This window comes from Pongo pygmaeus, chromosome 1 (genome assembly GCF_028885625.2).
Source record: "Pongo pygmaeus isolate AG05252 chromosome 1, NHGRI_mPonPyg2-v2.0_pri, whole genome shotgun sequence".
In the NCBI taxonomy this organism is placed as follows: Eukaryota; Metazoa; Chordata; class Mammalia; order Primates; family Hominidae; genus Pongo; species Pongo pygmaeus.
Genome location: NC_072373.2, coordinates 206,782,493 through 206,803,811, shown reverse-complemented (window position 1 = coordinate 206,803,811; position 21,319 = coordinate 206,782,493). Strand labels below are relative to the sequence as shown.

Genomic DNA, 21,319 nt, shown 5'->3' with positions numbered 1-21,319 from the left:
TGGCCTCCCAAAAAGCTGGGATTATAGGTGTGAGCCAACATTCCTATCCTATTTATTGGTTTTCAACCATGGTTCCTGGCTTATAACTCCCATTGCCTTTGTTACAGTCCTTTGTTCTAATGTTGGGTGTGTTAAGCCACAGGAGCAGTTCCTCTGCCCTCCTGCCCTCCTTTCACCTGCGCAATGGCAGGACTCTCATGTTCCCTAGCCCTTTAAAAAAAAAAATTTCCCATAGGTTATTGGGCTACAGGTGGTGTTTGGTTACATACTTTTTTTTGTTTTGTTTTTTGTTTTTGTTTTTGTTTTTTTTTTGAGACGGAGTCTTGCTTTGTGACCCAGGCTGGACTGCAGTGGTGAGATCTTGGCTCATTGCAACCTCCACCTCCTGGTTTCAAGCGATTCTCCCACCTCAGCCTCCCGAGTAGCTGGGATTACAGGCGTGCACCACCACGCCCAGCTAGTTTATGTATTTTTAGTAGATACAGGGTTTCACTACGTTGGCCAGGCTGGTCTTGAACTCCCAACCTCAAGTGTTCTGCCTGCCTTGGCCTCCCAAAGTGCTGGGATTACAGGTTTGAGCCACCGCACTCGGCAGATGAGTAAGTTCTTTAGTGGTGATTTGTGAGATTTGGGTGCACCCATCACCTGAGCAGTTTACACTATATCCTATTTGTTGTCTTTTACCCCTCACCTCTCTCCCACCCTTCCCCCCAAATCCCCAAAGTCCATTGTATCATTTTTATGCCTTCGCATCCTCATAGCTTAGCTCCCACATATCAATGAAAACATATGATGTTTGGTTTTCCATTCCTGAGTTACTTTACTTAGAATAATAGTCTCCAATCTCATCCAGGTCACTGTGAATGCCATTAATTCATTCCTCTTTATGGCTAAGTAGTATTCAATCATTATGTATCTATCTATCTATCTATCTATCTATCTATCTATCTATCTATCTATCACAATTTCTTTATCCACTTGTTGATTGATGGGCATTTGGGTTGGTTCCACGATTTTGCAATTGCAAATTGTGCTGCTATAATCATATGTGTGCAAGTATCTTTTTTGTATAATGACTTCTTTTCCTCTGGATAGATACCCAGTAGTGGGATTGCTGGATCAAATGGTGGTTCTACTTTTAGTTCTTTAAGGGATCTCCACACTGTTTTCGATAGTGACTGTACTAGTTTACATTCCCACCAGCAGTGTAGAGGTGTTCTCTGATCACAGCATCCACTCCAACATTTACCGTTTTTTTGATTTTTTGATTATGGCAATTCTTGCAGGAGTAAGGTTGTATCAAATTGTGGTTTTGATTTGCATTTCCTGATCATTAGTGATGTTGAACATTTTTTCATAATGTTTATTGACCATTTGTATATCTTCTTTTAAGAATTGTCTATTTGTGTCCTTAGCCCACTTTTTTTTTTTTTTTTTTTTTTTTTGAGACAGAGTCTCATTCTGTTGCCCAGGCTGGACTGCAGTGATCTCGGCTCACTGCAACCTCTGCCTCCCAGGTTCAAGTGATTCTCCTGCCTTAGCCTCCCGAGTAGCTGGGATTACTGGCGCGTGCCACCACGCCCAGTCAATTTTTTGTATTTTTAGTAGAGATGGAGTTTTGCCATGTTGGCCGTGCTGGTCTCAAACTCCTGAACTCAGGTGATCTGCCTACCTCAGCCTCCCAAAGTGCTGGGATTACAGGCGTGAGCCACCCCGCCTGGCCCTTAGCCCACTTGTTGATGGGATTGTTTTTTTCTTGCTGATTTGTTTGAGTTTGTTGTAGATTCTGGATATTTGTCCTTTGTCAGATGTATAGATAGTGAAGATTTTCTCCCATTCTATGGGTTGTCTATTTACTCCGCTGACTGTTCCTTTTGCTGTGCACAAACTCTTTAGTTTAATTAAGTCCCAGCTGTTTATCCTTGTTTTTATTGCATTTGCTTTTGGGTTCTTGGTCATGAAATTCTTGTCTAAGCCAATGTCTAGAAGGGCTTTTCCAATGTTATCTTCTAGAATTTTTATAGTTTCAAGTCTTAGATTTAAGTCCTTAATCCATCTTGAGTTGATTTTTTTTTTTTTTTTTTTTTTGAGACGGAGTCTCACTCTGCCGCCCAGGCTGGAGTGCAGTGGCGCGATCTCCGCTCACTGCAAGCCCCGCCTTCCGGGTTCACGCCATTCTCCTGCCTCAGCCTCCCGAGTAGCTGGGACTACAGGTGCCTGCCACTGCGCCCAGCTAATTTTTTGTATTTTTAGTAGAGACGGGGTTTCACCGTGGTCTGGATCTCCTCGTGATCCGCCCACCTCGGCCTCCCAAAGTGCTCAGATTACAGGCGTGAGCCACCGCGCCCGGCCGGAGTTGATTTTTGTATAAGGTGAGAAATGAGGATCCAGTCTCATTCTCCTACATGTGGATAGCCAATTACCCCAGCGCCATTGTTGAAAAGGGCGTCCTTTCCCCACTTTATGATTTTGTTTGCTTTGTTGAAGATCAGTTGGCTGTAAGTATTTGGGTTTATTTCTGTGTTCTCTATTCTGTTCCATTGGTCTACGTGCCTATTTTTATACCAGTACCATGTGGTTTTGGTGAGTATGGCCTTGTAGTGTAGTTTGAAATCAGGTACAGTGATGCCTCCTGATTTGTTCTTGTTGCTTAGTTCTGTTTTGCCTATATGGGCTCTTTTTGGTTCCATACGAATTTTAGAATTTTTTTTCTAGTTCTGTGAAGAATGAACCCCTACCCTTTCTGATTGTGGTTTCTTTCTTTCTTCTTCGTCTTCTTCTTTTTTTTTTTTTTTAAATGAGATGGAGTTTCGCTCTTACTGCCTAGGCTGGAGTGCAATGACATGATCTTGGCTCACTGTAACCTCCGCTTCCTGGGTTCAAGCGATTCTCCTGCCTTAGCCTCCCAAGTAGCTGGGATTATAGGTGCCTGCCACCACGCCCGACTAATTTTGTATTTTTACTTGAGATGGGATTGCTCCATGTTCGTCAGGCTGGTCTCAAACTCCCGACCTCAGGTGATCCGCCCGCCTTGGCCTCCCAAAGTGCTGGGATTACAGGCGTGAGCCACTGTGCCTGGCCTTTTTTTTTTTTTTTGAGACTGAGTCTCACTCTTGTCGCCCAGGCTGGAGCACAATGGCGTAATCTCAGCTCACTGCAATCTCCGCCTCCTGGGTTCAAGCAATTCTCCTGCCTCGACCTCCCCAGTAGCTAGGATTACAGGCGCCTGCCACCATGCCTGGCTAATTTTTGTATTTGTAGTAGAGACGGGGTTTCGCCATGTTGGCCAGGCTGGTCTCGAACTCCTGACCTCAGATGACCCACCTGCCTCGCCCTCCCAAAGTGCTAGTGCCTGGCCCAACTGAATGTGGGTCTTAAGACCCTCCCATAAGAGGGTCCCATCCTATACCCTGAGGTAAGGAATGCTGATGTCATGAAGCCTCCGTGAAAATCCACGAGGACAGGGTTCAGAAGCTTCTGGATACTTGAAAAAGTGGAGCCTCCTGAAGGGTGGCACAACCAGGGAGGCCATGGAAGCTCCGAGCCCCTTCCCCCATACCTTGCCTTACATGTCCCTTCTGTATCCCTGGCAATATCCTATATAATAAACCAGTAAATGTAAGTGTTTCTCTGAGTTCTGTGAGCCGCTCCAGCAAATTAATTGAACTCAAAGAGGGGGTCATGGGAACCTCAACTTGAAGCCGGTTGGTCAGAAGTTCTGGAGGCCTGGACTTATGACTGGTGTTTGTATGTGTTGTGGGGGGCAGGGGCAGTCTTGGGGACTGAGCCCTCAACCTGTGGGATCTGGCACTGTCTTAGGGTACATAGTGTTAGAGCTGAATTGGAGAACACCCAGCTGGTGTCTGCTGCTTGCTGTGTGTGGGAAAAAAACCACTCATTTGGTCACAGAAATCTTCTTTTGTGTTGACGTGGTTGTTGTGGTATGAGAGTAGGGGAAAAACACAGAGTTCTGGGGGTGTGGGGGTGGCTCACGGCTGTAATCCCACCACTCTGGGAGGCCAAGGTGGGTGGATTACCTGAGTTCAGGAGTTAGTGACCACCCTGGCCAACGTGGTGAAACCCCATCTCTACTAAAAATACAAACATTAGCCGGGTGTGGTGGTGGGTGCCTGTAATCCCAGCTACTCAGGAGGCTGAGGCAGGAGAATTGCTTGAACCCAGGAGGCAGAGGTTGCAGTGAGCTGAGATCGCACCACCGCACTCCAGCCTGGGCAACAAAAGCGAAACTCCATCTCAAAAAACAAAAAACAAAAGCTACAGAGTTTTTCCTACACAGGGTCTTTATTTTCAAATGGGAGCTCCTATGTAGATGTAAACATCTGTATGCTTTCCTCTTGTTAATTTGCATTATGTTAATTTAATTTGCAGACCCAGTTGGAGACCCTAAGAGGGTAGAGAAAAGTCGTGCCCCCCATTCCCTTCTCAGGCCAGGTTGCAGCACTTGTCCATTCACTTTACAATTGGCAAAGAAAATCACAAGACACCTACATAGATCACCTGGGTTCCAGGTATATTCATCCCAACCCCCATTCTATTATTTATTTATTTATTTATTTATTTATTTATTTTGAGAGTCTCACTCTGTCACCCAGGCTGGAGTGCAGTGGTGGGATCTCGGCTCACTGCAACCTCCTCGTCCTGGGTTCAAGAGATTCTCCTGCCTTAGCCTCCTGAGTAGCTGGGATTACAGGTGTGTGCCACCACGCCCTGTCCCAACCCCCATTCTAGAACAATAACTCTATCTTTCCCTGTTGAGGAGGGTCAGTTGAGACCAGTTGTGAGGAATAGTATCAGAGGCTCAGCATTGTTTTTGTTTTGTTTTGTTTTGTTTTTGAGACAGTTTCACTCTTGTTGCCCAAGCTAGAGTGCAATGGCATGATCTTGGCTCACAGCAACCTCTGTCTCCCAGGTTCAAGTGATTCTCCTGCCTCAGCCTCCCAAGTAGCTGAGATTATGGGCGCCCACAACCACACCTGGCTAATTTTTGTATTTTTAGTAGAGATGGGGTTTCACCATGTTGACCAGACTGGTCTTGAACTCCTGACCTCAGGTAATCTGCCTGCCTCAGCCTCCCAAAGTGCTGGGACTCCAGGCGTGACCCACTGCGCCTGGCCACAGCACTGATTTTTGTAGCTGTTAGGTAAGCAGCAGCTAGATCAGTCTTGGTAAATGGGAGTCTATTCCAGGTGTCAGAAAACTACAACCCTCAGGCCAAATCTGGCTTGCAGCCTGTTTTTGTATTGCCCACGTGCTACGAATGGATTTTGCATTTTTATTGATTTATTTTATTTTATTATATTATTTTTTTAAGACACAAGGTCTCGCTCTGTCACCTAGGCTGGAGTACAGTGCTATGATCATATGATGCAGCAGTAGGCTGCTCGTGGGAGCCTTGAAATCTAGGGCTTAAGTGATCCTCCCCCCTTAGCCTCCTGAGTAGCTGGAATTACAGCCTTGAATCACCACCATGCCTGGCTAATTAAAAAAAAAAAAATTTGGCCAGCTGCGGTGGCTCACACGTGTAATCAAGCACTTTGGGAGGCTGAGGCAGGTGAATTGCTTCAGGCCAGGAGTTTGAGCCCAGCCTGGACAATATGGTGAAACCCCATCTCTACTAAAAATACAAAAATTAGTCGGAGGTGGTGGCACGCACCAGTTTCGAACTCCTGTAATTCCAGCTACTCAGGAGGCTGAGGCAGAAGAATAGCTTGAACCCAGGAGGTAGAGGTTGCAGTGAGCCGAGATAATGCCACTGTACTCCAACGTGGGTGACAGAGCAAGACCTGTCTCAGAAAAAAATTTTTTTTTTTTTTAGAGATGGTGGGGGTGGGGTCTCACTGTGTTGCCCAGGCTGGTCTTGAACTCCTGGCCTAAAGCAATCTTCCTGCCTTGGCCTCCCAAAGAGTTGGGATGACAGGAATGAGCCACTGCACCCACCTGTTTTACAGTTTTAAATGGTTGGAAAAAATCAACCATTTCTTTATATTAATCAAAGAAGATTAATATTGATTTACAGTATTTGTATTATAAACTGATTTCCTCTGCTGACTATACGTTTCTTAAAAGCAGGGACTTTGTTTTATTAGTGACAGGATAGTCTGGCACAGCAAAACTGTGGAATAACATGTTAATCTATGGAACCCTTGTGCATTGCTGATGGGATGTGAAATGGTGCAGTCACCGTGGAAAACTGTTTGGCAGTTCCTTAATAAGTTACACATTGAATTACTGCATGATACAGCAATTCCACTCCTGGGTATGTGCTCAAAAGAATTGAAAACAGGTGTCTGAACAAAAACTTGTACACAAATATTTATAACAGCACTATTCACAATAGCCAAAAGCTGGAAACAGGCCAAATGTCCATCAACTGATGAATGGATAAATTAAATATGGTATATTAATACAAGGGACATTATTCAGCTATAAAAAGAAATGAAGTACTGTGACATGCTACACCATAGATGAACCTTGAAAACATTATGTTAAGTGAAAGCCAGACACAATTGGCCACATAATGTGTGATTCCATTTATATAAAATATCCAGAATAGGGAAAATCCACAGAGAACATAAGCAGATTAGTGGTTCCCAGGGGCTAAGGAGAGTAAACTGCTCAGTAGGTGGGAAGTTTCCTTTTGGGGTGATGAAAAAGTTCTGGAACTAGATAGTGGTGATGATTGCACATCATTGTGAATGTACTAAATGTCACAGAACTGTGCACTTCAGAATGGTTAAAATAGTGAATTGTATCTTATGTGTATTTTACCACAATTTTAAAAATAGGCTATACAAATAGGAAAAAAATTTCATCTATTACTGAATGTCAGACATTTGCATTATTTCCTAGTTTTCCTTTTTTTTTTTTTTTTTGAGACAGGGTCTCACTCTGTCACCCAGGCTGGAGTGCAGTGGCACAATCATGGCTTACTGCATCCTCGATCTCCCCAGGCTCAGGTGATCCTCCTACCTTAGCCTCCCGTGTAGCTGGGACTATAGGAGTACATTACCACGCTTGGCTGATTTTCATATTTTTTTCTTTTAGTACAGATGGGGTTTTGCCACATTGCCCAGGCTGGTCTCAAATTCCTGGGCTCAAGCAATCTGCCTGCCTTAGCCTCCCAAAGTGTTGGGATTACAGGCATTAGCCATTACACCTGGCCCTATTTCCCATTTTTTATTGTTAAAACTAACTGATACGGTTTGGCTGTGCCCCACCTAAAATCTCATTTTGAATTGTAATCTCCATAATCCCCACGTGTCAAGAGAAAGACTAGGTAGAGGTAATTGAATCATGGCCGGGGTGGGGAGTAGGGGGATTGAGGGGTGGTTTCACTTATGCTATTCTCGGGGTAGTGAGTGCTCATGAGATCTGATGGTTTTATAAGGGGCTCTTCTCCCTTCACTCAACACTTTTCCTTCCTGCTGCCTTGTAAAGAAGGTCCTTTGCTTCCCCTTTGCCTTCCACCATGATTGTAAGTTTCCTGAGGCCTCCCCAGCGATGCTGAACTGTGAGTCAATTAAACCTCTTTCTGTTATAAATTACCCAGTCTCGGGCAGTTCTTTATAGCAGTATGAAAATGGACTAATACACTAACCTTGAGATAATCATTGTTGTTCATCTCAGAAGCACAAAATTTTAAGGACAAATTCCAAAGTGTTGAATGACTGAGTTAAAGAACATGAACAATTTTAAGAACTTGATATACAAGATAAAAATAACCTTTAGAAAGGTTGCATTGGTTTCACTCTCATTACCCATTCAGTACACACACAGTGAACATGTGTAGAGTTTATACTCTGTGCCAGGTATATATGGAAGACTAAGCCACAGTTCTCAGAGGTTTGAAATTTAACTAGATGATATAGGCCTGTAAATAGCCAGCAACAATAAGGTACAATAGATGTAAATTTCAGGTGACACTGGAAACCCAAAGGAAGAGGACCTGATTTACTCTTTTTTTTTTCAAGATGGAGTCTCTTTCTGTCACCCAATCTGGAGTGCAGTGGCACTATCCTGGCCCACTGCAACCTCTGCCTCCTGGGTTCAAGCGATTCTTCTGCCTCAGCCTCCCGAGTAGCTGAGACTACAGGCATGCACCACCATGCCTGGCTGATTTGTGTATTTTTAGTAGAGACGAGGTTTCACCATGTTGGCCAGGCTGGTCTCGAACTCCTGACCTCAAGTGATCCGCCTGCCTTAGTCTCCCAAAGCACTGGTATTACAGGTGTGAGCCACGGCACCTGGCCCTGATTCACTCCTGTTTAGGAAGGGAGGTGATATCTAAGGAGACCAAAGTGTTTTCTCAGCCTGTGTCAGCCATCCTCACCTATTTTGGATGTTACCTTAAAAAAGAAGTTGCCATTTTTCATGGATTAAACCTTTACTTCTTAAAAACATGTTTATTTTATTTATTTATTTTTTGAGACAAGAGTTTCGCTCTTGTCTCCCAGGCTGGAGTGCAGAGGCGTGATTGACTCACCGCAACCACCTCCTCCCAGGTTCAAACGATTCTCCTGCCTCATCCTCCCAAGTAGCTGGGATTACAGGCATGCACCACCATGCCCGGCTAATTTTTGTGTTTTTAGTAGAGATGGGGTTTTGCCATATTGGCCAGGCTGGTCTTGAACTCCTGACCTCAGGTGATCTGCCTGCCTTGGCCTCCCGAAGTGCTGAGATTACAGGTGTGAGCCACTGCGTCTGGCCTCCATGTTTATTTGACTGCTAGTGAAGATGAAGGTTTTTCTCATGTTTATTGACAACTTTTATTTCTTCTTTTGCTCATTTTCCATTGAGATGTAAATGCTTTTCTCAGAATTTTGAAGATTTCTGTAGTAAGGGTGATTTTATTTCAGTTATTTTCACAGCAAATATATTCTGCTGGCTTATGTTTGCTTTTAAGTCTTGTACAAGGTGGTTTTTTAAAAAGTTTTATTGAGGTATAATTTACATACTATAAAATATACCCACTGTGGCTAGGTGCGGCGGCTCATGCCTCTAAACCCAGTACTTTGGGAGGCTGAGGCAGGCGGATCACCTGAGGTCAGGATTCGAGACCAACCTGGCCAACATGGTGAAACCCCGTCTCTACTAAAAATACAAAAATTACCCAGGCGTGGTGGCAGATGCCTGTAATCCCACCCATTTGGGAGGCTGAGGCAGGAGAATCACTTGAACCGGGGAGGTGGAGGTTACATTGAGCTGAGATTGTGCCATTGCACTCCAGCCTGGGCAACAAGAGGGAAACTTTGTCCCCCTCCAAAAAAAAAAAAAAAATATATATATATATATATATACACACACACACATATATACACATATATATACATATATACACACCCATTGTAAGTGTACAATTCAATGATTTTTAGTAAAATATATAGAGTTTATATAGACATATCCAAGTCATATAAATATGTAATAAAGTTGTAGAATTGTACAGGGTGTTTTAAAAAGATGTATCTCTTTCATTGTATGTAGTCATAGTTAATTTTTATTTCTTTTTAAATTCAAAGTATTTTAGAGATTAAACATATCAGTAAACAAATTTGTTAACATTTTTAGAACCATGTTCTATATCAATCATTATTTATTTTCAAATCTGGAACAATGCAAGGAGCCACACAGTTATGGGGAAAAAAATCACACTAGATTTTTTTTTCACATGGAGAGACTTTAGGCATGAAAAGCAAAGATGCAGAGATTTAACTGTTTAATTTCACTGCTGTTATTGTAATCCAGTGACTTGCATAACACATGGCCTGCAGGCATGTGGGAGAATCGGGTGACTTGGAGCCCTGGTTGAGAAGGTGAAGCTGTTACCTGATACTGATTTAGGGCAAGACGACCTCTGTTTTAGGACTGTCCTAGGTTGTTTTTTTTTTTCCTTCTGGGTCAGAGTCTCACTCTGTCATTCAGGCTGGAGTGCAGTGGCACAATCTCGGCTCACTGCAACCTCTGCCTCCTGTGTTCAAGCAATTCTCCTGCCTCAGCCTCCCAAGTAGCTGGGATTACAGGCGTGCACCATCATACCTGGCTAATTTTTGTATTTTTAGTAGAGAAGGGGTTTCACCATGTTGGCCAGGCTGGTCTCGAAATCCTGACCTCAGGTGATTCACCCGCCTCAGCCTCCCAAAGTGTTGGGATTACAGGCGTGAGCCACTGCGCCCGGCCAGGACTGTTGTAGGTTTTGACTTTGCTCCCTCTCTGGACTCTGTACACAGAGTGCTTCACTTTAGAGCATCTTTTTCTGTCTTTTTTCTTTATTTAAGTCTGACTCTTTCTTCCTCTTTGCTCAGTGATAACTGTTGGGAAGAAATGGCTTGTGTATCATTCACTTCGCATGGGCATTTCAGCTTAGGTCCTTGCCTTGAGGATCAAAATATTATCACCTTCGCTCATACTCCTTGTGACCATCTCACCCCTCTCTCACATGGTGAAAAAGAGAGCAAGAGAGATGCCAGGCTTTTTTCAAAAGCCAGACCTTGTGTGAACTACCAGAGCCAGAACTCACTCATTACCATGGGGATGGCACCACGCCATTCATAAGGGATCTGGCCCTAAGACCCAAACACCTCCCATCAGGCCCACCTCCAACATTGGAGGCCACATTTCAACATGAGATTTGAAGGAGACACACATCCAAACTACATCATCATCCAAAGATGAGGATAGTAATTTATACCTAATAGGATTTCATAAGGAACAAATGTAGTAATACATGTCCAGTATCTTGCACATGGTAGGTGATCAATACATATTTACAAATGTCAATAAATATTAACATTATTATTATTCTCATTCAATGTACATGATTAGGAGTTAGTTAATAAGAGAATACTTTGGTCAGTCACTACTACATATTAATATAGTTTCAGCTCTGTCAGCAGGAACCAAGGTCAAGAAATAATGGTTATGAAGAAGATAAAAGAGGCCGGGTGTGGTAGTTCAAGTCTGTAATCCCAGCACTTTGGGAGGCAGAGGTGGGCAGGTTGCTTGAGGCAAGGAGTTCAAGACCAGCCTGAGCAACATAGTGAAACCTCATCTCTACAAAAAATTTAAATTAGTTGGGCATGGTGGCACATGCCCGTAGTCCCATGTACTTGGGGGGCTGAGGCGGGAAGATCACTTGAGCCTGGGTGGTTGAGGCTGCAGTAAGCCATGGATCATACCACTGCACTCCAGCCTGGGCGACAGAGTAAGACCGTGTCCAAAAAAAAAAAAGGAAAATAAAAAGTAAAACCTTAACTATTTACAAAATTGAAGAGCATAATCAGGGCTGTTATATATGGATATTCAGGTTGTACACTGCCCAACACAGGAATGTAGTTTACATAGACTATAATATGAATGGTGCTCTCTGGATTTGTTCAGTGCACAACTCTAACAGTCATACATGGTAGCTTCCAAGATAATAAATAGTAGCCTCCAAGATAATAGATAGTAATGGTCTTCAATGAATAATTGGACGTCTCGTAACAAGGAAAGCAGAAAGCAATCAAAGATGTTTTTGGATTTCATGATTGGAAGGGTCCTTGGAGATGATCTAGTTCAACCCCCTCATATTTCAGATAAGAAAACTAAGATCAGGGGAGGGAAAAGTACAAGGTTCATCCAGGGCAGAACTGGGACAAGAACTATGTCTCTAGGGTCTTTGCTAATTGCCCTTTGTGTTTATGTGCAATTTCATTGTTGGTAGAAATTAGCATTCCAAATCACATCTTAAAACCCCTGTAGAGAAGGAAGACTTGCAATGGCTTTGCATCTTCTAGCCTTTGTTGGGAACAAACCCAGGATGGCTAAGCAGGAATGTGTTGAGTTCTGGGTCTTAGCTCTTCAGTGTCCTGCACGTTTCCTTAGGGTGAACAATTCCTGTTGAGCAATGCACCTTTGAAAGCATTTTGTTTGCCTCTGTCTTTGACTTGATGTTAGCTGGCAAGCGGTGTGGTTTGCTAATGACCTCAACCAGGTGGCTAGCTTGGTAGTAATCTGAGAACAGTGTCTCTGGAGACCAGCTGAACTCCTTTGAGATTTGTTGTGGTGAATTGATGTACTGCTTCAGATTTTAATTCAGAATCAAACAGAGCCTGAGTAGGGACGATGGGAGGCTACAGGAAGCTGATGTTGGGCATTAAGTGCCTTGGGCTTTGAATTAATAGCTAGCTATGCGTTGCCTTTTCCCTATCCTCCACAGCCAGGTATTTGTCAGTAAATGGATATGTGGGAGGCATAGTGCCACTAGGTGCTGTGGGGAAGCCAGGAAGAATCAAACCCAAGGGGGTTAGTTTGTCCCAGAGGGCTGGTGCCTTTGGGAGAGAGCTGTGTGCAGACATTGAACCTGAGCCATACCTTGAAAAATTGGTAGGTTTGGAGCAGAGGAGATAGAAAAGAAAAAGAGAATGGGGAAAGCATTTTGGGTGGGAGTAATGACAAGCTGAAAAGCTTAGAGGGAGAAATATACAAGGTGTGTTTGGGAAATGAAATACAGATCAATCTAATCAGTAGTGAGAAGTTAAGAAAGGAAGATCGAGCTTTGTGCAGTGGCAATATCATAGCCAATGAGGTGCGATTGTTGCTAATTGGGGAAAAAAAAAGGAGGACTTTGGTCTAGCTTGATAGGTCCTTAAACCCCAAATGTGGGAGACTTTATTTATTTATTTAAGATGGGATCTAACTGTCGCTGAGACTGGAGTGCAGTGGTGCAATCATAGCTCACTGTAGCCTTGAAACTCTGGGTTCAAGTCATCCTTCTGCTTCAGCCTCCTGAGTAGCTGGAACTACACGTGTGCGCCACTATGTCCAGCTAATTTAAAAAGAATTTTTGGCAGAGATGGGGTTTCACTTTGTTGCCCAGGCTGGTCTTGAATTCCTGGGCTCAAGCGATCCTTTCACCTTGGCCTGCCAAAATGCTGGGATTACAGGCATAAGCCACTGCGCACCCAGCTGGATTTTGACTGTATATAATCTGAAGATAAATAGGGAGCCCCAAAAGGTTTATGGACAACAACATATAAGATGAGGCAGTGTTGGTAACTAACTTCGACTTAGTCTTTGAGTTATTGAATATCCAGATGGGATTGTGATTGGGCTAAAAGATGATTTAGCATCACCCAGAGATAAATTCAGAGGTGGATTAAATTAAATTAAATTTATTTATTTATTTATTTTGAGATGGAGTCTCACTCTGTCACCCAGGCTGGAGTGCAGTGGCACTATCTCAGCTCACTGCAACCTCTGCCTGCCAGATTCAAGCGATTCCCCTGCTTCAGCCTCCCGAGTAGCTAGGATTACAGGTGCCCTCCACCACACTTGGCTAATTATTTTATTTTATTTTTATTTTTAATAGAGACAGGGTTTCACCATGTTGGCCAGGATGGTCTTGAACTCCTGACCTCAGGTGATTCACCCTCCTTAGCCTCCCAAAGTGTTGAGATTACAGGCATGAGCCACTGCACCCGACCAGAGGTGGATTTTATATCTCACATTTTTGAGGAAGAAGATGGGTCTTTGTGGGAGAGATTATTTGCATACTCAAGGAGAAGAGCATGAAGTAGTTTTAATTGTTGTATGAAAGTTAAATATAGGCTGGGAGCGGTGGCTCATGCCTGTGTTCCTGGCACTTTAGGAGGCTGAGGCAGGCAGAGCCCTTGAGCTCGGAAGTTCAAGACCAGCCTGGGCAACATAGTGAGTGATCTGTAGTCTCAGCTACTCAGGAGGCTGAGGTAGGAGGATCACCTGAGCCCGAGAAGGCAAGCCTTCAGTGGGCCGTGATTGCGCCACTGCCATGCACTCTAGCCTGGGCAACAGAGTGAGACTCTATCTGAAAAAATAAAGAAAAAGAAAAAGTTAAATGTAGGTAGAGTGACAAAACATGCTGGGTAACCAATAACTTGTGCTGTTGCTCTCACCTGCCCTTCTGCACTCTGGTAGACATTTCAGAGAGTGACAAACTGTATTTTCTAGGCTTCCTTGCTAGCTGGCTTCTGTTTATGTTCTGATGATGAAAGGCATTGGTGTGATACTGGAGGATGGAAGGAGGCATTGACTCTCTTCCTGCTTTTGGATTTTGGTGGCATCTTTGGCCCGCAGAGGTAATTGATGGTGATGGCACTGGCTCCAGTGAAAATGGTAGCAATGCAGTGGCTCACGCCTGTAATCCCAGCACTTTGGAAGGCTGAGGCGAGTGGATCACCTGAGGTCAGGAGTTTGAGACCAGCCTGGCCAACATGGCAAAACCCCATCTCTATTAAAAATACAAAAATTTGCCAGGCATGGTGGCGCATGCCTGTAATCTCAGCTACTAGGGGGGCTGAGGCAGGAGGATTGCTTGAACCTGGGAGGCGGAGGTTGCAGTGAGCCGAGATCGTGCCACTGCACTCCAGCCTGGGCAACAGAGCGAGACTCTGTCTCAAAAAAAAAAAAAAAAAAAAAGAAAATGGTTGTAATGGATCTGAGAGGTGGCTGCAGGGACAGGAGCAATGACTTGGAAGTACAGACTCTTGGGTTCCTGTTTAAACAACTGGGATCCCACAGCCAACAGGATCCTTAGAGACAGAATCCTCAGAGATCCTGTCTCTGAGTTTTGGGTAAGGTTTTTGTTCCTCTGTCCCAAGGTGGTAATGGTTTCCTGAAGTTACTGATCTTTGAGCAATCTCATCTCCCCTCTTTTGATACTCCTTCCCTTTTAATACTCTTGTAGCTAGTTTCATTATTAATTTATTCTATTTGAAATACCTAGACTGATTTTCTTGATTAGATCCTGATTGATAGAGTACCTAGTCATCTTTTTTTCTTCCTTCTTTTTTTTTTTGAGACGGAGTTTTGCTCTTGTTGCCCAGGCTGGAGTGTAGTGGCACGATCTCGGCTCACTGTAACCTCCGCCTCCCGAGTTCAAGCGATTCTCCTGCCTCAGCCTCCTGAGTAGCTGGGATTACAGGCATGTGCCACCGTGCCCAGCTAATTTTGTATTTTTAGTACAAAATTAGGGGTTTCTCCATGTTGGTCAGGCTGGTCTCGAATTTCTGACCTCAGGTGATCTGCCCTCCTCAGCCTTCCAAAGTTCTGGGATTACAGGTGTGAGCCACCACGCCTGGCTGTCTTTCTTCACTTGGCTTCTAGGATGCCACACGGGTTTTTCTCCCATTCTACCAGACATTCCTTTTCAGTCTCCCTTGCTGATTCTTCCTCTTAAACCTGACTCTTAACATTGGGAATGATTTTCACATAAAAATTACTAATGGTGACTTTCTTTCCAGTATCCTGAAGATCCAAATTTATCTGTAATATAGCCCTATCACTCAACATAGGAATTCATCTCATTTTACATGTGAGAAAATGAAGATTTCTTGCCCTAGGGACTATTTCAGGAATATCATCTTGAGAAATTAGTTCACATATTGCTTCTACCTGTGAAGCTGAGGCTTACTCTCAGACTGTTAAAGCTAAAAAGAGCCAAAGAGATTTGCTCACTGGTAGGATATTCCTTCAGTAAAAAATCTACAGTCTAAGCTCTGGTCATCTTTGCAGGTTTAGAAACTACTTTTCTGTTGCGCTTACCCAGAAACACACCAAATTTAATACAAATGCTTATACTTTTCAGATGTTAATAATATAAAATGTAAGCAACCATTTTGAACAATGAATTGTTGATGATGGGCATTTGTGGTTTTACAGTAACTAAAGCATTCTAACAGTATTGAGTGTTCTAATCCATGAATATGGTATATCTCTCCATTTATTTAGATCTTCTTTAATTTCTCTTAGTGATATTCTGCCAGAGTGGTCAGGATTGAAGTTTTGCACATGTTTTGTCAAATTTAAGAATGTACTTTTTGGGGGCCGGGTGTGTTCGCTTATGCCTGTAAACCTAGCCCTTTGGAGACTAAGATGGGAGGATCACTTGAGACCTGGAGTTTGAGAGCAGCCTGGGCATCAAAGTGAGACCCATCTCCACAAAAAAAAAAAAAAAAAAAAAAAAAAAAATTGCTGGTTTGGTGGCATGCGCCTATAGTCCCAGCTACTTTGGAGTCTGAAGCAGGAGAATTGCTTGAGCTCAGGCATTCAAGGCTGCAGTGGGCTATAATGGCACCATTGCATGCCAGCTTGGGTGACAGAGCCAGACCCTATCTCAAAAAAATAGAAAATAAATTAATAAAAATAAAAAGTAAAAAAGAATATACTTTTTATACAATTTTGTATTCAGCTTTTTTTTTTCTTTTTCTTTTTTCTGTCAAGCTGTTCTTTATTTCAGGAAGAGGGCAGGGCAAGGGGCTCAGTCTTTCTTGGCAGTGGCTTTCTTCATGGCAGCCAGGACATTGCTCAGCTCCTCCCGCTTCCTCTTGGCATGGATATGCATCCCCACCCTTTTCTTTTTTTTTTTTTGGAGACAGAGTCTTGTTCAGTTGCCCAGGTTGGAGTGCAGTGGTGCATTCTCGGCTCACTGCAACCTCTGCCTCCTGGGTTCAAGCAATTCTCCTGCCTCAGCCTCCTGAGTAGCTGGGATTACAGGCATGCGCCACCACACTCAGCTAATTTTTGTATTTTTAGTAGAGACAGGGTTTTGCCATGTTGGCCAGGCTGGTCTCGAACTCCTAACCTCAGGTGATCCAACTGCCTCAGCCTCCCAAAGTGCTGGGATTACAGGCTGAGCCACTGTGCCTGACCCCCACCCTTTTCTTGATAAACTTGGAGGTCTTCCGTAACTCCACGGCCTTGGAGACCTTCTGTAATTCCATGGCGCAACGCTCGTAAGGGGCAAAGCCACACACCTCTCGGATCATGTCCCGCACAAACTTGGTGTGTTTGGTCAGGCGCCCGCGGCAGCAGCTGTGCCTGGGATTGCTCACGTTCTTGGTCACCTTGTGGCCCTTGTTGAGGCCCATGGCCATAGGGTAGCGCAGAGCCACGGCTGCTGCTCTCCAAAGGCAGCCGTGGCAGAAGGCAGCTTTTTTTAAATAGTATTATTTCCAAAGCATTTTACCATGTCTTTAAAGGGGTTTATTAACATTGGTAATGGCTGCATTAATTCAGGTGGCAACTTTTAAACCACTGGTATTACTGGTTTTACTTAATACTTTTACTTAATGGTGATGGCTGCGCTTTGTTTTATAGCATCAGCTTTGCTGTGTTAAACAGAAGGTCTAGTGTTGCACTGAGTCCCTTGGGGAAAGTAGTCTAGAGAAATCGCAGGCTGAGTTCCAAAACCAACATTCCAAATAAAGAGAGTTTTCAGTGAAAATGTCAGTTTACCTTGAATATTTTTCCAGTCATGTAAATAATCTTCATTTTCTTCCTTACATTAAATGTATTCATTTGTGATCTCTGAGCTACTTTCATTATAATACAAATTTGCTATATTTCAGGGATTTTCTTGTGGGGAGAGGGGACTATTTTTTTTTTTTTTTTCGAGACGGAGTCTCATTCTGTCACCCAGGCTGGAGTGCAGTGGCGCCATCTTGGTTCATTGCAACCTCCGCCTCCTGGGTTCAAGCAATTCTCCTGCCTCAGCCTCCTGAGTAATTGGGATTACAGGTGCATGCCACCACACCAGGCTAGTTTTTTGTATTTTAGTAGAGACGGGGTTTCACTGGGTTGCCCAGGCTGGTCTCAAACTCCTGAGCTCAGGCAATCCACCCAAAGTGCTGGGATTACAGGCGTGAGCCAGCACACCCGGCGAGAGGGGACTGTTGATCTAATCTTGAAATCTGAATGCTCTATAGTACTCTATATTGCTATATGGCTGTGCTAAGTGCCATCACAAATAGAATAAACAGTATATATAATTTGTTCATCTATTTCTTCAATAAGCATTTAGTGAGCCACCTTCTAGTATATGCAGTGGGAATCTGTTATATTCTGAAGTTTCAGAGCTGAATAAACATAATATCTCTTGTCCAGGAACTTCCAGGCTTACCCCTGTTATGCTATATGATCACATTAGAAATAAATCAATGCAGGCCATTGCTGACACATTCCTGGAGGCCTGACTCATGCCCACTCACTCTTCTACCCTCCCTCTGCTTTGTTCAACTGTTGATAGAGTCCTGGGGACTCAATAGAACTATCACTGGCGAGTTTACCTGGATGAGAGTGTCTTCAAAAGCCTTACCAACTTAGGACAAGACCGATTTCTTCCAGAATGCCCTAAATTCCCCCCTGCCCATTAACAGACTGCCAGGACAGATTCCTTGCAAACATTGTGGCCAGTTGGGCCTGCCCTCCCTCACAATCCTCTAATCTTTGATTTAATGTTCAAAATATTAACATCCCCGTAATCTATAATACCCTCTATTACCCTATGACCTCTTCTTTTATAGCCTCCTCTCCATTCTGTTCTGTGTTGCCTCTTCCCGCTGCTTTGCTCCTCCAAAGATTCCCCCTGCACCTGCTGAAGGCTCATCCCATGCTAAGCAAATCCTTCTAGAATGTAAGCTCTTTATGGAAACTCTGTCTCTACCTCTACCTCTGTGCCTGATGGAAACCCAGACATCGTCTGAGATTTCCTCTGTAGCTCTCTCAAAAGGATGCCACTCCTTGTCTACTTCTCAAATACCTGGGATCAGGAAGTGGGTAAGGATTCCTTTTTGCTTTTCAGGGCTACTTCTGAACCATTTCTAGTATAAAGCCCCTTGGTCTTTCAACTCTGCTATGACCCAGATATAATCCTGTCTGTTCTTCCCTCTCCCCAATTCCTGGCTATTCCTCTCATTTGTTGAAGGTTTTCAGAAGTGGTACTATTAAGAACATGGGCTTCAGAGTCAGGTATGTCTGGGTTCCAGTGTCAGGTGTGCCACTTACTAGCTGTGCAATCTTCAGCAAATTATAGTATTTAATCTCTGAGCTAATTATAGTACTTAATCTCTGAACTTAAATTTTCTTAGATGTAAAATAAGATAATGGCAATCACCTTGGAGAGTGGTTACTGGCATTCAACATTCATTCAACTAAAAGTAAGTGGAATAAAATAATTATACATTGATATATGTTCTGTGAAGGGTTTAGGATAGAGAATAAAGGGGGCACTCCACTATGGAGGAGGTTCAAAGGGGAGGTGCCATTTGAGCTGAGACCTGAAGGAAGAGAGCGAGGGTTAAATGAAATAAAGCACATGGAACCACTTGGCACAGCACGGGCCCATAGTGAACTCAGTGTTAGTGGAAATCATTTTCCTGGTAAGGGTGGTGGCTGAGTGAATGGCTTTCAAAGCTGCAGTAATTGTAAGCTGAGTTGATCCTGGTCCAAGTGAAATAGTGGCATTAGTGCTTGGTGGTGGTAGCGGCAGCAGAAGCAGTAGTTTTTCTATCAGATCAGTTTTTCTCCTCTGCTCTGCTCTCCTCTCCTCTCCTCTCCTCCCCTCCCCTCCCCTCTCCCCTCCCCTCCCCTCTCCCCTCCCCTCCCCTCTCCCCTCCCCTCCCCTTCCCCTTCCCCATTCCTTTCCTTTCCTTTCCGAGACAGACTCTTGCTCTGTTGCTTGGGTTGGAGTGCAGTGGTGTGATCTTGGCTCACTGCAACCTCTGCCTACTGGGTTGAAGTGATTCTTGTGTTGCAGCCTCCTGAGTAGTTGGGACTACAGGCGTGTGCCACCATGCCCAGCTAATTCTTTTGTATTTTTAGTAGAGACAACTGTTTTCCATGTTGCCCATGCTGGTCTCAAGCTCTTTTTTTTTTTTTTGAGATGGAGTCTCACTCTGTTGCCCAGGCTAGAGGGCAGTGGCATGATCTCGGCTCACTGCAACCTCTGCCTCCCGGGTTCAAGCAATTCTCCTGCCTCAGCCTCCCAAGTAGCTGGGATTACAGGCACACACCACCATGCCCGGCTAATTTTTTGCATTTTCAGTAGACACGGGGTTTCACCATGTTGGCCAGGCTGGTCTCGAACCCCTGATCTCAAGTGATCTGCCTGCCTTAGCCTCCCAAAGTGCTGGGATTACAAGCATGAGCCATTGCGCCCAGCCTATAATAATTACATTTCAAAGGGTGGCAGCCTTAAACCCATCTATCATCTTGAATTGGCTCAAGACAAAGACTTTTAAATTATGTGAGAAGAGGACTGGTAGAATACAGAGGTAAAAGTAAGGTCTTCAGACTTAAAAGCTCTGTCTAAATAAAATCTTTTGATGTGGGTCATTCATGAAACTAAAGCAAACAGATGAAGCCTACTAAGATCTTGAAGGTTTGGATTGTCAAAGAGCCTGCCCCATTCAGCCGTGTCATTCAGCACAGCCCGTGACTGTTCGGCCCCAAGGCAGTTGATGGGGCCTGATCTACATGGGCAGGAGAGGTCTGCTAAAGCTCTTCAGCCTCTAGGAATGGCCTTCCCCACAGTGCCCTCCCCAGATGCAGCCATGGGGAATAGCAAGCAAGGAGAATCCTTCCAGAGAACAAAACTAAGGGCTGTAGATTGACCAGCCAAGAAACTCTACTGCAGGGATAGCGAGTCCCCACTACTCCTGCCCTGAAGGACTGTACAAGTGCGATGGACCAGAGACAGCTGAGTGTTTGCCATGTTCTTTTTTTCCCAAAGGGAGCTTTTATTGCACTTATCCTGTTAGGGAGAGATAAATTGTTTTTAAGCTTACAGATCTCTAGTCATGAGAAGCCACATCCTGACCCTAATCCTCTAGAGATCCTGGACTTTGAGCTGGATTTAGTAACTGGATGTAACTTTATTGCTCTATGCCTTGGGGAGGGCCAAATGTGTTTCCTTTTTCTTTCTTTTTTTTTTTTGGAGACGGAGTCTTGCTCTGTCTCCCAGGCTGGAGTGCAGTGGTGTGATCTCAGCTCACTACAACCTCCACCTCCCGGTTCAAGTGATTCTCCTGCCTCAGCCTCCTGAGTAGCTGGGATTACAGGCATGTGCCACCATGCCCGGCTAATTTTTGTATTTTTAGTAGAAACGGGGTTTCACCATGTTGGCCAGGTTGGTCTCGAGCTCCTGACCTCCAGTGATCCACCTGCCTCGGACTTCCAAAGTGCTGGGATTACAGGTGTGAGCCACTGTGCCTGGCCTCCAAATGCATTTTCTTCATGGGAAGACGATGTGTTTGAATGTTGTTAGCCAAAAGGAGGACCGTGGCAGCAACTGCTTATTTCCTATCTCAAATCTACTCTCTCTCTATTTCTTTTTGTTTTTGTTTTTTTTTCTGAGACGGATTCATGCTGTGTTGCCCAGGTTGGAGTGCAATGGCATGATCTTGGCTGCCTGCAATCTCTGCCTTTATTTCTTCTTAATAGAGAGCCCTGGAGGCCGGGCGCGGTGGCTCACGCCTCCCCGAGTAGCTGGGACTACAGGTGTCCGCCA

The 21,319-nt window shown here is 44.2% G+C and overlaps 1 protein-coding gene across 1 annotated transcript; it reads right to left on the bottom strand.

The window, feature by feature from the left end:
- Positions 1 to 16,291: 16,291 nt before the first annotated feature.
- On the bottom strand, positions 16,292 to 20,623 carry LOC129007207 (large ribosomal subunit protein eL36-like). The gene is made up of 5 exons (XM_063648811.1): positions 20,598 to 20,623; positions 20,179 to 20,282; positions 18,029 to 18,098; positions 16,689 to 16,935; positions 16,292 to 16,387 (listed from the first exon to the last, which is right to left on the bottom strand). The coding sequence occupies exons 1-5, from the start codon at positions 20,621 to 20,623 to the stop codon at positions 16,292 to 16,294; spliced, it is 543 nt and encodes a 180-aa protein (XP_063504881.1).
- Positions 20,624 to 21,319: the final 696 nt, after the last annotated feature.